We start from the raw sequence: 17,418 nt of genomic DNA, 5'->3' as shown, positions 1-17,418 counted from the left end.
ATCAAACGAAGCTCTAGGTAATTTGATATACCATTTTTCTACCAGACCAATTAACGTTCTCTGAAAAAGGAAAAGCCTAATCGAATCATCGTTTAGGGTGTTTGATGAACACCATAGATGAAATTTCATCACATGATTCAACGGGTCTTCACCTGGATTCCCATTAAATTTAGGAATATCTGACAGAAGTTTATGCGGAATCGCTGGCCACCAAGGGGCATAAACAATTGGATCGTTCATTAGCTTATTTAGATCTGGTAACTCTAAAGTCGCCACGAAGGGTAACTGTTGATTCAAGTTTGGCGAAATACCCAGGATAAGATGGAATTGCCTGGGCAGTTGGTCTTTGCATATTAGCATAATGCATTTGATGTTGGTAACTCTGGTAAGGTTGATGGGCATAACCATTGTAGAGTGGTTGATTTTGACCATTTTGAATATACGACTACCCATTATTTGCAAAGATTTGTTGCTTAGATCCTTGGTAAACTTGTTGGAATTGCGGCTATTGGTATTGAACCAGCCATGGTTGTGAAGCCATGTGCTATTGTCCAATACTGGCTGTTTGACCAAGATGAGGGGTAATTGTACATGTTTGGGCCTGTTTCATTCCACTAGTTGGCGATTGTGGTTGAGTCACAGGGATAAGAGGTTGTTGCATTACAACCTGAGAAACCTGAGGTTGGCATACAACAAGAAATTCTTGTACTCGCGACACCGTCACAATAGCCAGCGTAGTTGGTATATTTGACATAGGTAAACATTGTTGCATCAAGCATACAACTCTTGGTTGTTGAGGGAGTATTGGCACCCAACCGCTAGATGTAATTCCAGTATAAGCTGAATTTTGTTGTGAACTCTCGTATGGTTGTCCTCCCGGAGGAGACAATGAAAGGGTATATTGACCCCCATACGGCGGTAATCCGGTACTTAAAGGAATGGTTTTCCCTTGAGGACCAGATTGCCCAAATTGACACCGTGAAGGATCAATTTGCTGAGACTCAACATAAGAGTTCCCGGATATTATTCCAGATGAACAAACGGGAATGGACCATACTATCGAAATAGCCCCTGAGTGGGCTCCATCTAGCGATTGAGAGCTAGTTGGGACAGATGGTATGCTGGCGAACATTGTTGAAGTGACAGCAGGAAGTTCTGTCGTCACTGTGTCTGATGACACAGTCCTAGATGTCGACAGTTGTTCAGACATTTCTAGTTTATCCAAAATATTTCCTAGCGATTCTACAGGGCTTCCGATAACGGTAGACTAATTTATGATGAAGAAGGATATAGGGTGATCCCGACTCCAAATTACGATGGAGTACTAGATGGAGGACCCTCCACAATCTCTTCTATAGCAATCAGACCAGGTGGAAGAGGTAGACCGTCGGGTCCGTAAAATATTTCTGGTGTCAAAGAAGGTATAGAATCTGCAGCGACAGATGTTCAGGGAATAACACCTTCCAAATCAGCTGTAGATGGAGATGGTTCAGTAATACAAGTGTTTACCTCCACACTAGGATCAGCTCTACTGTCCTTTGGTGGCTGCGGAACTTCTTCTGTAAAGGCAGGGATACCAGAAATGTTTGGAGTAACCGGAGTCTCCGATGGTGTCGAAACACTTGTTCTAATTTTACCAGGGGATTTGGAACCGGTTAAATGAGTTCGCTTTGTCTGTAACAGTTTTGATTCTGGAGACAAAGACGGTTGACTCGTAAGCCTCCGAGAACGATGAGGTTTCAGTTGAATTTCTTCCACAATTGCGGATTACTCGACCAACTAAAAATCAAGGGGAAATATGTTTCTGAATTAAATGAATTTTAGACGCTTTGACACAACTTGCTTTTTCAATTTTTAAGAGTCGAGAAAAAACAAAAGATGACTCTAGCCGCCTCCGATTTTTAATGAGCTTGAAGTGACAAGTGCTCAGATGGACCTTTTCCTTTAAGGAGTCTGAAAAGGAACGAAAGAGACTACTCTGGAAATCTAGACAGAGGGATTACCAAACCAATTGCAAAACTGCAAAATACTTTTTACAGTACGGCAGTCAATCTTCCCGAATGCTATGTTCAATGCATTGCGATTGATAGGGTGGCAGACATAGCTTCCTATGGATAAAGGATAAAGCCTATTGTGGTCTCCCAATATATACTCGACGGTACGTAGGAGCACAAGTCCGTACTGGCACTTATCGTCTCAAAGTGGAGGAATCACCCAACCATCAATGGAAACAACAGTTACCAGGCTTTACAATGTCGGAATACGTCTCTAGCCTAGACTTCTAAATGTTGTGCGTTAGGTTCCAAAGCGTTTTTAGATTCATTAAATTTATTTTACAATTGATCTTGCTTAAGAAATTTTCCTTTCAGGTTCACCGCGTGATGTAGATATACAATTCCTAAAATGCAATCTAAGATGATAAACAATCGTTTAATCTTCTTTTTGCAATGAAAATCCTAGCTACTAAGGAAAGAAAGACGATATTCTTTCAACCTAGAGCAGAGAGCACACACTATATGCACTGTCCTAAATCAAACCAACAAACAGTCTAAATGCAAATGCACATGCATGTATTTGTTTTTAGCCTTCTTAATGTGTGAATAATAGAAAGAAAGCTAAGTGCAAATCTGAATTATTTTTCAAAGAGACATAACTAACAAGCTTCTTTTCAAGACAAAATGAAGACAATGACGACACTTTGTGATTCGGAATGGAAAAATTACTTTCGACACTTGAGAAACTACTAATTCAAATCAAATACAAGAGTAATAGTGTAATTGACTATCAAGAACAATCGGATTCTCTTCTATGGCTGAAAACGACACTTGCGACACTTCCAAATCAAGAAACGACAGTTCAATTATGCTACTTCTTTGTAAAAGAGAACTGAAAATGGCTCACAATACATAAAAACATTCACAGTTCTTTACGCAATGGAGGCGGAATAATGGCAAGGAAGGGGGTTTCCAATAGAGTTATACTGACTACAGACAGCAAAACTCCTGAATAGAGCTTAAAAGAGTGAAAAATCAAAAGTTTGGAGGCAAAATTAGCCCTTTCTGATCAGCGCACCTGTTACACAGGGATTCCAGTATGCATCCCACCTACAGCACATGGGAAGTGCGATGCATACTGATATCCTTGAAGAGAGGGTGAGATGGTACAGTGCTAGACTTTTGATCCAGGTCTTGATCATAGTTTGCAACACAGTTCAGGGATTTAGGCCGAGCAAGTGATAATCAGTAAATAAATCACACGGGTAGATCTAAGGAGGTTACTAGAGCGACCACAAGGGCAATTAGAGAGTTTGTAAATCGATTGTTCAGTTCATAAACAAAACCCAGAGATAGACTGAAGCAACATTGATCTACTTTGCACTTGCATAGCAAATGCAGTTCGAAGGCTAGTTGGCTTGACTTTACGCTCCATCTGTAAGTTTATAAAGAAAACAAATATAGACAAACAAACAATCTATTCGCTCCCCAGCGGAGTCTCCATTTTGTTATCGATAAATCTAGTGTCTATGCAAAGCTTCTAGTCCCACTAAGGCTAGTAGATACCTTAAAAAAAACAAACTAAAACCACTTTCATTTTCCTTTATAAGAAGTAGATAAGAGGGGAAAAAAGGAGACCAACCTCTGTCTTGCGCTTGGTTCCTTGCTTGATTCCTCTCCCTTCTGGTAGATCTTTGCTACTCGCTTCCTCGTCTACCCAGCTTCAAAGAGCACCTGTGGAATCAAAGTAGCATAACACTATCCAAGAAAAGAGATCTACTATCATAAACAATATAGGACCAGATATATATTGACCAAACAAATGCATATATCATCAATCATACAAGAATGTGGAGGAAAACTTGAATAGCTTTATTAATAATCAAGAATAGCAAAGAGGATTACAACCAATTGTTCTGACCCAGCGTCATCCTCTCAACAAGCCCTTCTTCACCTCATGAAAATCTTAGATCACCCAACACTGTGATGTTACACCAAGAAACCAGCAGCACTTCCTTACAAGATACAAAATTCTAGCCTCTGGATCTCTGGGATGAGGGATCCATATATAGATGTTTGCAAGGGGGGTGAGTCAGCTTCTGAGATTTGATTAGTGTCCTCTCTCTGATAGTTCTTGATTCCATTTGGAGATTGATGATCTCTTACTCATCCCTGGGCGAATGCAGAGAGGCAAGTGTCACAGGAGAAGTTTCTGGAAGATTCCATGATCTTCCACCTCGCAAATTGACTCTGCCATTTGTCCACTCTTTCCCATCGCACCCCATAGAAGGGCTTTTCAGTATGCATCACACCTCCCATGTGCATTTAGGTGGGATGCAGTGCACTTTGACCATGGAGCAGGTGAGATGGTCTAGTTTTGACCAGTTCTGAGTAGTTTTTCATGGAGAACCTCTGGGAGATGATGTAATCAGCTGACTTTGTTCTTTTAGGGGTCGGAACAACACTTTTAGGAACTTAGGAGCCCTTGGTTTATGGACATTTATGATTGGGGTTGCAGTGCCCAAAAATGTCTATAACACGTATTGTAGGGCAAACCCCTCAGTGAAGGAAAGCCCCGAGTGCTCGGTCACAAGGGAAATAGGAAACCATGTGGAAATGCCTAAACTGTCATAAGGTGGGTCTCATGCCAAAAACCAACATGATATCATGTGCATTTCTAGTGGTAAGCAGGTTTGGCCAAGGTTTGTGCAATGCCACACCCTGAGTGACGCATGTTTGGTGGATGAGAGAGAAAACCACTTACATTGTGTGAGTAATGGTTGAGCAACTCACCCGCACGATATGAATAGATACCATAGGATCTGGAGGCTCCAGATCAACAACAGAGGATCATCTCGATGGATGACTGGATTTGGCTGGGAAATAGAAGGAGGCACATAGAATTTGGGGTCTGGCATGACTGCTGAGCTGGCAGATGAATTATTTCGCAGGCAATCTTGGAGCAATGGAAATAACAACCATTCAAGGGAAAGCTAGCGCTCAGTTCGTGAGGAGACAAGTGGCCACCTCTCTGTGAAACATTACATAGTGGCAATGACACAGAAGTAGGGGAATTATACCAGACAGAGGCAGACGATCTGAAGAGCCGAGAAGAGGAAGCAAACAGTCAAGGAACAGATTGGCTTTAAGCCATGGAAAAATAAAGAACAAAAAACAATGAGAGACGACGAGAGATAGAAGAAGAGAAGAAAAGAAAGGCAGAAAGCTGAGAGACCAGAAGGAAGAAAATTGCAGAGAACAGAGACGCTGAGCTGACCTGCAAAGCAAAGACAGCATCAAGCAGACAAAGACATGTTGAAAATAATACTGAGAGGGGGGGTGAATCAGTATTATCAAGTCAAATATTCCTTTTTCAAAATCAAATGATATACACTACTTCAGTTAATTAAACCCACATATATACGCAACTATGCAGAAGGAAACCCGCATATACAGTGCAAACTTTTAAATGAATTTATCTTCCTGATGTTGATTATTAATCTGTGTTTGAGAATCAAATAACCAGAAATAGTAAAACAGAGTAGAAAGACAATCGCACACAAGAACACAAGATATAAGGTGGAAACCCAATGTGGGTGAAAACCACCTGCTGTAATTCGTCTCTATCTTCTCTTTAATTAGAAACTTCTTTTTACAATTGTACTGGTGCAGTCCTTTACCATTACACAGGCTGCAACCTGCAAAGAGCTACAACCCTCTCTCGTTTTCTAGCTTCTTCTGGAAGGGAGCTACAACCCCCTTAGCTCTTGCACTAGCCAAGATACTAGTACGTAGGTGCTGGCCTATAGAAGGCTACAACCTTCTCTTTCTTTCAGGGACCACATTTCATGAATTTTCAGACTGGATCCACAAATAACATCAATCAAACATCAAAAATTTCTGCATCAACCAATCACCTTTTCACCAATCAAAACTGAATCAAAATAACCACTTTTCTGACGACTGTACCCAGATCATAGTAATTGTAACCACACACCAAATCTGAACCCAGAACACTGCAGCAATAAACAGAAGCAGCAAGATCACAACTCAAAATATATACGCTACTTTAATAGCCTGAAACCTGCATGCATACGCTTCTGCGTATGGAACAACCTGCGTATACGTTGTTTTACTTCACTGAGCCAGCATGTATACTCACCTTCGCTTCACTGGACCTGCGTATATATCTATAAAGGATAATTCGCTCTTTCAAATATTCAAACACTAATTAACCCAGATTATCAATTTTACAGATCAAGAAAGTGCCACATATAACAGATCAAAATCATACAAAGATACTATCATTCAAGCTTAAGGATTATGATCCATTAATAGAACTTATCCATCTCTTTGCGCTAAGGTTCCTCCTTCATTCAGATCCAGATCTGCACCATAACCCAATTACCAGTATTCCAGATCAAGCACTTTATCAGATATTCAATAACAATTCAGATGATCCCTTGCCACATGATCTCCTTCCTCTTTTATAGTTTTAGGCCTTCCACAATACCATGGTCCAAAACCATAATAAACCAATACCACAGGCCAAATACTTGGGATCAACACGTATGACGAGGTACCATGGTCCAAAACCATAGGTTCAAATACCAAGGACTAACTACCACGGACCAAAGGTAAGTTCTCCAACATATACGCGCTTTTCCTTGTATTAAAGTGCATGTATACGCACACGCGCCTTTGAAATGTCTAACCCACATGTATACACGTCTTAGTCTAGATGAACCTACGTATATGTCTTTTCCTTCATTCTGAAAGCCTGAACTAAGATCTGTTACCAAAGAGAGTTTCCATCAAGGACAACACCTGTGCCATAGCTCCAAACCTATGCCATAATGCCAACAAGACAGAGAAAGTCCCAGAGTCTGTGAACTCCTGAAAAGGCTTGGGCAATTCAAGCAACTCCTCTGTGCAGGCCTGTCAGGTGTGAGTACCAAATTGGACTCATACTATGAGGACCAGTTGAGGTCGAAATCCAGTGACGGGAGTTTGTGTACTCTAGAGACTTGGGGGATCCAAGTACCATCCCAATGATTATTCTATGTTAAAGCAAGACTCAAATTGAGCTCCTTATTGTAAAAACTCTGCTTTAAGACACAATAGAAAAGGCCACCACTGAAGGCTGGACTAGGAGACGTAGCTCAGGACGATTGGGTGAACTCCTTATTAAATTTGTTGTGTTCATGTATTTGCTTACTGTGTTCTCGTACTACTTCAATGTCTGTGTAATTCGCAATCTTATCGATCCGTTGCATAAATTAACACAGGCATATCCCAGCACTTAAGTCTGTAATACCTTCACTAATTAACTGAGATCATTCATGAGTGATTTCAGATCACCCACACCCCCCCGCCATTGGAGATTGGGATGCAAATGCGACTGAAACAATACCTTTGAATTAGGAAGATAATCAAGCTCCACATCCAACAAAATTCAGAATCCTCCACTGTTTTTTCTCCAATATGGATATGACTGTCAAAGTCGACAAAACTAAAGTCATGATAATTAAAATATCACCTATGCTACTTTCATTTATGGTAACAACTCCTTGAAGGAAGTTCCTTCATATAAATGTATAGGAATTGACATCCATCATAAGCTCAACTAGAATTATAACATTGAGAAAAGGATAAGTGGAGGTTGGAAAGGTTACTATGGGCTTCAAAACAATTGTAAGTTGGAAGAACATTGGATTTGGGATTAAAAAAAAAAAAAAAATCTTCTTTGACACTCTTGCCACTTCCAATACTTTATATAGATGTGAGGTTTGGGGTTGGAGTATATCTAGAGAGTCATGGAGGAAGATTAAAAAATTCCAAAAGTAGTTTATAACCTATAACCTCAATATTAAGAGAAATATTCCCTACCCCATCCTCTTGATCAAAGAAAGTGTTTCCCCCATTGAAAGCATGACTTTGATTATGTATCTTATGTATAAGAAGAATTTATATAACATGGATGCCAAGATGTTTTCTAAGATTTCTTGTAACTCTAGCCAAAACCCCCACCTTTGACTCAAGAAAAAGTGGCAAAAGGATGCCCAATCTTGGCTAGACCATTAGGGAATAAAGAAGGAGAAATCTCATAGAACTTAGATGATATTAAAAATAATTAGTTACAAATTTAAGGAGAAATTGTGGGGAAAGAAAGAGTTGGAGGGAAAAAGGAAACTACAATATTATAAGGAGTTGATCAACCCCAATCTCAAAAACCAAATTATCTCTCTATATTGACTAGCATTAAGAAGAAATAAACATTGTCAAAATTAGAACTAATTTTAATGATCTTCATAGTGAAACTGAGCATTGTTCAATTACCAAAACACCATAGTTTGTCACGTGTGCAATGCTATGAGGATTGAAGATGAAAAATATTTTATCTTAGATTGTCCATCTTGTACTCACATTATATCTAATTTTCCAAATATGTGTCAAGTGACGAACCTTCTTGACCTATTAATTTTATGTTCAATCCAAATGTAATATTTAGAACAAAAATCTATTAATAACAAAAAAATATTGTATTGTCAACCATGAGTAAAATATTTCAATGTCCATATTAAAGAACATAATTTTATATCAACTTTACACAAAAAAAAGAAGTAATTTAAATGAAATCTTTTCTTATATATTCATTTTTCACTGCTAGGAGATGTATAGTTTATCTTTTTTTTAAATGGAGTTGATATATAATATTTATGAAATATTCATAAGAAATAAAAATTTAATGTCAGTTATATATTGAATATTTCAACATGCATACTCGGTAAAAGATTTTAACATCAAACATATGTAGAGAGAATGAATTTTTTTTTTGTTGTATTTTCTAATTCAAGGTATGAAGAGATTTGTAATTCTTTCAATGTTTAATATGGATTTGATATGTAATCTTTTTAAAAATATTAATAATTAAATACACATACAGAAAATAAAAAATATCACTAACAATAATATTCTATATATATACCTAATGATATACATACATATATATATATATATATATATATATATAATATATATATATATATATATATATATATATATATATAACAACAACAACAAAAATTATTAACCCAATATAGGGGAGATGTGTGTAATGTAAGTAAGTGAAATAATGTAAGATCAAAGTATTCACATTTTTAATTTTACTAAAACCAACTTTAATGTCTATGTAATATAGACTAAATATTTTTAGCAAGACTAAAGAGATATATGTCAAAATAAAATGTTATAAAATAAAATATGTATAAAATATTTTGATTGTGAAATGATTTATGGTTTTTGGGGTCGTGGTATCCATAAGCCATGGTATTGGCTCATGATATTGTAGCAATCCCTATTTACAAGTTAATAATATACATGGGAAAGTGGTAGTAAATATGCATGGTTAAAAATAGCTTATTATGAATTGAGCCAACATTTAAAGGTTTTGCCCCATAAACATAGGTTAAACAATACATTAAATAGTCCATATATGTTAGTTTTGTTGGTTTGACCCAATGGGGATTTGAACATTAAATATTGTGGTTTACATTACTTTATAACATGGCAATGACCAATTAAAGTATAACCTATAATAATATTTTATATAAATTTTTATTTTGCCACATCTTTAATTTAATTTAATTTTTGAATATTAATGACTCAAATTTATATTTTTACCCTTATATAAGTTTATTATTAACATTATTATTAATCTTTTATGTTAATCTTTTATATTCATTATTAACACTTTTTTATAACATTTTCCAAAAAAATATAATAATAATAAATTCATCCTTACATTGATATTAGAGAATAGTGGAGGAAGATTCACGTGATCCAAAAAACAATTTATAACCTACAACGTCACGATTAAAGAAATAATCCATATCATATCCTCTTGATGAAGCTAGCCTTTCCCCCATTGAAATCATGGCTATGTTTTCAGTATCTAATATATAAGAAGAAGCTTACAACATGGAAACAAAGAGGTTTCCTAAAATTGCTTCTAACTCCAGGTAAAATCCCCACCTCCGACTCAAATAATGATGGCAGAAGGATGCTCAGTATTGGCTCGACCATTAGGGAATAAAAGAGGAGATCAACATGGAGAATAAGGATAATATTAAAAATAATATTACTTCCAAATTTAAGGATAAGTTGTGGGATGATGAGCTAGAGGGAAAATGAAGCTAAATTATTATAAGGAGATGATCAACCCCAATCTTGCTAACCAACTAAGAAGAAAATGAGCATCGCAAAGATAATAGCTAATTCTCATGAGCTTCTGGAGTTAGTCTTCACCTCTGTGATATTAAGATGGTTGAAGGTGAAAAACACTTTCTCTTGGATTTCACGACTCTTACTCACATCCATTCTCATTTCCAAAACATTTGGCACATTACCAACATTCTTGACTTGTTAAATCAACAAAACTATAGTTATCTAGGAACCCTTCTTTTTGACCATAAAAATAAAATATTAGAGAGATTCAATTAATCTCTTACTTTCTATAGACCATATTAGGTCTTAGTAGGAGTTAAACACCCTCCTCATCATCCTCCTCATCATCATAAATTATTAATATCTCAGTTTTATTTTTTTAATTCTCTTTGTCCTAACTAATTAGTTAAAGAATGCCCACGAGGCGTAGAATAGATGATGATGGGTGGACTATAGAGGAACTCCATTATGTGAAGGTCATCGATTCAAAACTTCGTGGGAAAAAAAATATATCCATTTAAGAGCTAGTGTAGCATAGGGCGGTGTGATCCTCCGGTGATTTTGACAGCTTAAATGCCCCTAGGTTGCAGTTTCTCAAGCCAAAGGTTAAGTGTACAGTCATCTTAGGACTCACACAACTTCACAAAAAAAAAAAAAAAAATTAGTTAAGAATATTAATTTCTGAACAACCGGCCTAGATCCATCTTAACTTTGGATCTACCAAGCGCTGAGAGTGATCAAATCTTTATGAGGTGCGCACCACTTTTAGATTGAAAAGATATTTGATCCCTCTCGGCACTTGGTAGATCATTGATCTATGCTCGTGTATATATAGATAGATAGATAGATGGAGATTATATCCTTGATGTATGTTTTTAATTCCAAATGTGAGGCACATATAGATAGATAGAGAGAGAGAGATTATATTCTTGATATATGTTTTTTATTTCCAAATGTGAGGGACATGTATTAACATTTTAATGGGAGAATATGGATTATAAATTAGAAAAAAGAATTAATAGCTAAAATAGTTTGTTAGTGTGTTGCTCAAAACCAAAGGAATCAAATTTCTAGAGGTGTAAACATTTCCTCAAATTTTACACTTAGAAAGATGTTTTATAGTTAAAATATTCTATTATTGTGTTGCTCAAAACAAACATAGATCCATCTAATCCCAGATCTACCAAAAGCCGAGAAAAATCGAACCTCTAGAGATACAAATCTTTCTTCAAATTTTACACCTAGAAAAAACTTTAACCTTAAAAAATTTGATCCTTTAAAAAATCCAAAATTAGAAAAAGCTATACTAATTATAAAAAATTCAGTAATCCATTTTAAAACATGACATGCCTACTCCAAAAAAATTCTACTCTTTCCCAAAGAGGTTTAAAAAACCAACAAAAGAACAAAACCCTTTGGTACACCTAGACAAAACCTTTTACAACAACGCAGCAATTTTTGATATGATACTAAAAATAAATCACAAGGTCATCTATAGTAGACTCACCTTTCAATTTATCTTGTTATGACAATTCCGCTTCTAACAGATCAAATATCGTAATATTTATAACTAGAAGTACCTTTAAAAGAGGGCCACATTGACTGCTCAATAGGCGGGCATGCCGGTCCCCTTTCCATACCGTTCTCAGTTTGTTAATGAATGCCTGCAACCATATACATATTCTGCCAGCTGAAAACCCAGACAATATTTTCAAAAAAAGAGGCCATTAACTCTTAGAAAAGCCCATATGAAGCCCAATCCATCTGGGTAGGCGGTGGTACCGTTTCTCCTCCGGAGGAGGAGAAACATGCTTCAGTCTCTACATTGAAACGCACTTGTTTCATTCCTGCAGCCGAATTACAGTAATTTCTGTTACAACTTCCCGATCTCCTGTTTTTCATCTTGAGAGCACTGGTCAGTCGAATGGATTCATGAGAAGTAGGACTTACGTTCGAGTCTTGACGATCTTGATGCCCAGTTGCCCTTTCGGGTTGCTTCATCTTTCCCTTTTGTTTCAACCACGGTAACAAAATACATTTGCAAGGAAATACACCCCAAAATAACGCTGTGGAGGTGCCCTTTGCAGGACCCGAAGGCATCGTGTCATGAGAATCATTGAAGGATGGGGTGAGTCGAGCAGAACTACTGGACGATGATCCGGGACTTTCAGGGATCTCTAAGGTGCTCACAGGAGACCATTTTTCTTTCGAATTCAATGGCAAAATGGATGGAATTATATCGTCCTCGTCGTCTCCATCGTAGCCATTAATATTTCCTCCTTGCACAGACCCCTCGCAGATATTAAGGGAGTGTGTGGATAAATGAGGTAGATTCCAGTTGAAGCAGCCTCCAGCGTTCTTCTTTGTGGAAGTTGGTGATGCAGGACTAGCAGTAGTACCAGAAGAAACAGTTAGCAGTGGGGAGGGTTCGTCTTTATGGAGATATAATAATTGACCTTGCTCATGTTTATCTGATTCTAGAATATGATTTAGGTCATTTTTGACTGATCCCAGAAAAAGACCTTGTTCATTTCTATCTGATTCTAGAATATGATTTAGGCTATTTTTGTTCGATCCCAGAATACAATCTAGCCCATGTCCATGGGATCCCAGAATATGAAGTAACCCATTTCTGTTGGATTCCATAATATGGCTTAGCTCATGTCTACTTTGCCCATGTCCTTCCGATCCCAAAATATGGCCTAGCCCATTTTTGTTGGATCTCGTAATATGATTTAGCTCATGTTCACCCGATCCCAGAATATGACCTAGCTCATTTCTATACGATCCCAGAATATGGCCTCGCTCATTTCTATCGGATCCCATAATATGACCTAGCTCATGTCTATGACCTACCTCATGTCCATAGGATCCCAGATTATGACCTTGCCCATGTATATCAGATTTCAAAATATTGGGGAAATCCACCATCAACTTAAATTCAGTATCGTCCGGCTGGTCACTTAATTGCAATTGTCTCCGTGGAGAATTAGGAACCTCGTCCTGTATTTCCCATGTGAATGGAACACACCCCCGTGCCCTCTGCACATTATATTTCTCCAGATCCCTCGTGCTTCTGTCATTCTCGCTCTCTTCATGTGTGGTGATGGGTTCACTACAGCTCTCTAGTAGTTGACTCCATGTTTTTCGAATTTCGAGCTCTGCATCACTATACGTATATTGAGCAGGAGGTGTAGTAACAGGCAGCAGCATTTGTGGTTGATAATCATCGAGAATATCGATGGATAACTCTGCCAGAGCCGATTCCAGTAGCATGATCTCTTTCATTCAAATTCCCTTTCCTCTTCTTTCTCTTCTCTTCTATCAGTAGCTGTTATTCAGGCTCCCGTGAACGTAGCGAGATGACCGCCTTGATTTGCGCAGAGAAATGCCCTGTACTCCCTAACTTTTTCAATAAATATTAAGGTCTGTGGATAAAAAAGCAGAGACCATGGCTGAAATTCCTCGTGTAATGGCAGTGGCTGATGTGGGAGTGGGACCGTATGGTGTCATGGGGCACATGTAAACCGCAGTGGTGATCAGGTTTTTTAATTTGTAGGAACGTGGAGAGCTTCCTTTGTCAACAGATGGGGTGGCGCAGCATTGCACCCGCCGTGATTGTCGGGATTGGTCCGTGACCACCTGATTGTCGCATGCACGATCAGTAAAGGTTTCGTGGATAATCATGAATTTGGCAAGTTTTTCAAAGTCTTAGCGTGTGTACTCTTATCCAAATTTCTTCGTTTCCATGAATTTCACGGCGTTTAAATTTTTCCAGGTCTTGTTCAATCGGAAGATGACTGAACGCTTCAAGTAGAATCGTGAATGAGGTGAAAGTCACTACTACACCCAGGGTATTTTTGAGATATTTTTTTTTTCTATAAAACAAATCTTTTGTCTCAAAAACTCATTTTTTATTTTACATTAAAAATTAATATTAATTGATTTGTCTCAAATATAAGGTTTAAAACAAAAATAGGTTGAGACAAAAATATTTTAAGACAAAATGTTATGTTTAAGACAAAAATAGTTAATATTTTAAGACAAAATTTTATATTTAAGACAAAAATAGTTTAAGACGAAAATATTTTGAGACAAAACTTTATATTTAAAACAAAAGTAGTTTGAAACAAAAATTTAAAGACAAAAATAGTTTAAGACAAAATTATTTTAAGACAAAAACAATTTAAGACAAAATTATTTTAAGACAAAAACAATTTAAGACAAAATTAGTTTAAGACAAAACTTTATATTTAAGACAAAAGCATTTTAAGACAAAAATATTTTAAGACAAAACTTTATATTTAATACAATTACCACTTTAGATCAAACCTATGTTTATGCTTTTATCTTTACATAGAATGTGTCATCTTTGGGCATGGGGGTAATCAGTCTGTGCCCAATAGTACGCCATATGCAACCAATGGAAATACATTCAAGTGAGATTTCATAGGCATGCCACTAGGCTCAAATACACACGACCTTACCCAATGACAAATTTTCCTTTTTGTTCTAGTTACTAACTGAACCAACCATGGATCTTCATTCAATTCCCTAAGTAGATTTCATATACCAACAATATTTAGGTTAACATAACTATAACTAGAACCTAGATCAACTAAAATGGAAATAACTTGTTCATGCAACTTACCTTCCCTCTTAATAATGGATGTCTACTGGTTTGCTTGGTAGTTGTCCACTACTACATAAACTCTCGGCATGCTCTGAGCTATATCACCTATTGTCCAAGCTTCTTGAGCACTATAGATCTTTGGGCCAACATTTTGTTGATGTGGATAATCCCTTCTTCTATGATGTTCACCAGAAATCCAACATTTTAGTGGCTCTCATCCCTCAAACTTGGTCTACTCTAGTGCTAGTTGTTGCACATTTTCCTTAACAACATCGTTATATTTTTTGTTGAAATTGGTTTACAGGGGTTGGTTGCTTACCTTCCCTATCTTTTGAGTTTTTCTTGGGCTAATTTCTCTTATTTCTGGCATTGTCCTTTTCCTACCATTTTCCCTCGATCTTTGGCCTACATTTTTCTTGCTCATAATAGTGCTTCAGCGTTTTTATGGCATCCTTCAAATTTAGTGGTTCCAGAAACTTAATTTTATCTTTGAATGCCACATGAAAGCCACTAATGAACCTTTGAATCTTTGCTTTCTCATGATTGAGATATGGTACATACCTTAATAGCCATAGGAACTTCGTGATGTATTCCTCATCTAATAATGGCCCCATCTTGAGTTCATAGAACTCCTTAATTTTCATTTCCATCATAATAGTGTTCAGAAAGATATTGCTTTGTGAATAACTTTTCAAATTTTGTCCAAGTCAACTCCCTCTCAACAATCACTCTAACATTCTTCAGATCTTCCCACCATATATTTGTTTTTCCCTTCAAGTTGTAGGTGACAACTCTAGCTTTCATATTTTTAGAATAGTTATGTATTCTAAAAAACTTCTTCATGCCCAACAACCAAGATTTTTCATCCTCTACCTTCGTCATATCCCCATCAAATGTGAGTGGCTTGGCTTTCTTAAACTCCTTAGGTGTGTAATCATTTTCCTTTCTTCCTGGATGATGATGATGATGGTGATGATTAGAACAATGATAGTTCCTCCTAGTAGTAGAACTAGATGGTTTTTATGCATGATGCACATCAATGTTGGCTCCTCCTCTTGGGGTGTTCATTGGTGCATCTCCCTTCAAGGTGTCCTAGCTTTCAGGCTTAATCCTCTTCCTAGAACTTCCACCATCTGCCTCATTGGTATACTCCTCTCATCTCTGAGGGCTCCTTCTATCTCTAAAACTGACCCTCATCTCGGATTGCCTCTACCTCTACAAATCTAAAAGACTTTTCATAATGACTGCATTTATCTTAGCTTACTTCTCTTCAGCTCTCACTAGCCTCTTATTATCTTCCTTGAAGCTTCTAACTTTAGCCCTTAGGCTTCTTAGGGTATCCATCCAATCTAAAGAGTGAATCCCTGCCCCTTGGTTAATTGATATTTCCTCTTCATTGACCCTGACCTCTTCACTTCCATAATGAGACTACTAAGAACTATACTGGACCATTCCAGTCCTCATTTCTACTTTGGCTTTGTCTTATGCTACTTATGATGTGTTTTCAATCACACACGCTATTAGACAATGAAAATAGATAAATAAATACATAATTATGGCCATTAATTTGATTCTCATGGAGTTGCCATGGTAATCCCTGTTGTAACAAGGAAACCAAATTAACATACTCGTGATGTTCAATATCTCACATGCATCAATTACAATTCAAGTAATTTAAGTTGTTAGTGCATAATCATTAAAATAACTAACCAATTATATATAGGTTCCTACCCTTATAGAGTTGCCATAACAATATACCTAAAACAAAATAACCATAGTAGCACATAACTATACCAATTTACCATCTAAAGTTTGCAGGCCAGCCAAATTCATAATTTATTACAACTAGAAATATGTTTAGTCATGTTGATTGCTAAACTTTTTGTTGTTCCAACATGTCACATAGTGAATAATTCCCATTTAGGTATGTTATTAATTTATTTAGACTATCTTTTAACACCTAACATCTCGCTTATAAGGTAATTTCTAAAAATCATCACTTGCTCATAATGATCCAGTCCAAGTGTTGAACCTGGATGTTCCAATACCACTTATGCAACCCCATCCTACCCTTTTCTCTAGTGGAACGGGTTGTTACTGAAAATCCAACCCCTCTGGTTCAACTAGAGGAGTGGGATATTGGTTTGATAGTATCCATTATTTTATTTTTGCATAGGAAAATGGTGTGTGTGTGTGTGTGTATTTATCTAAACATTTATTTATCAACATATAAATAATATTTATGATTGTCACATCACTTTTCACATCACGTCAATATTCACTACCAACTATCTCCCCACTAATTTGATGGTTCTTGTTCATCGATGCCTTGTTCCATGTGTTGTGTGGATGCAACTTGAATGACCAATAATTCTAGCAGGGATCAGTGCAATCAGGGTTCAAGCTCATGGCTCTACCCCCCACATTGAGCAGCCCTCATCTCCTCTATCAGATCCAATGGATCAAGAGAATTGTTCCACCCCCACTTCCCTTCCTGGTGATGTCACAAGGGAGGGGTGTCGCAACATGTGGGTTGTGGGCCTTATCTTCGCCCACCCTGCCACT

The 17,418-nt window shown here is 37.1% G+C and overlaps 1 protein-coding gene across 1 annotated transcript; it reads right to left on the bottom strand.

Moving 5' to 3' along the window:
- Window positions 1-11,656: 11,656 nt before the first annotated feature.
- LOC149185979 (uncharacterized) lies at window positions 11,657-13,635 on the bottom strand. The gene has a single exon (XM_089410853.1). The coding sequence runs from the start codon at window positions 13,506-13,508 to the stop codon at window positions 11,955-11,957; it is 1,554 nt and encodes a 517-aa protein (XP_089266979.1). The 5' UTR covers window positions 13,509-13,635; the 3' UTR covers window positions 11,657-11,954.
- Window positions 13,636-17,418: the final 3,783 nt, after the last annotated feature.

This window comes from Pinus tabuliformis, chromosome 3_1 (genome assembly GCF_031772625.1).
Source record: "Pinus tabuliformis cultivar Carrire ecotype Pingquan chromosome 3_1, CPIR1, whole genome shotgun sequence".
Classification (NCBI taxonomy): Eukaryota; Viridiplantae; Streptophyta; class Pinopsida; order Pinales; family Pinaceae; genus Pinus; species Pinus tabuliformis.
This window is presented reverse-complemented; position numbering and strand designations above follow the sequence as displayed.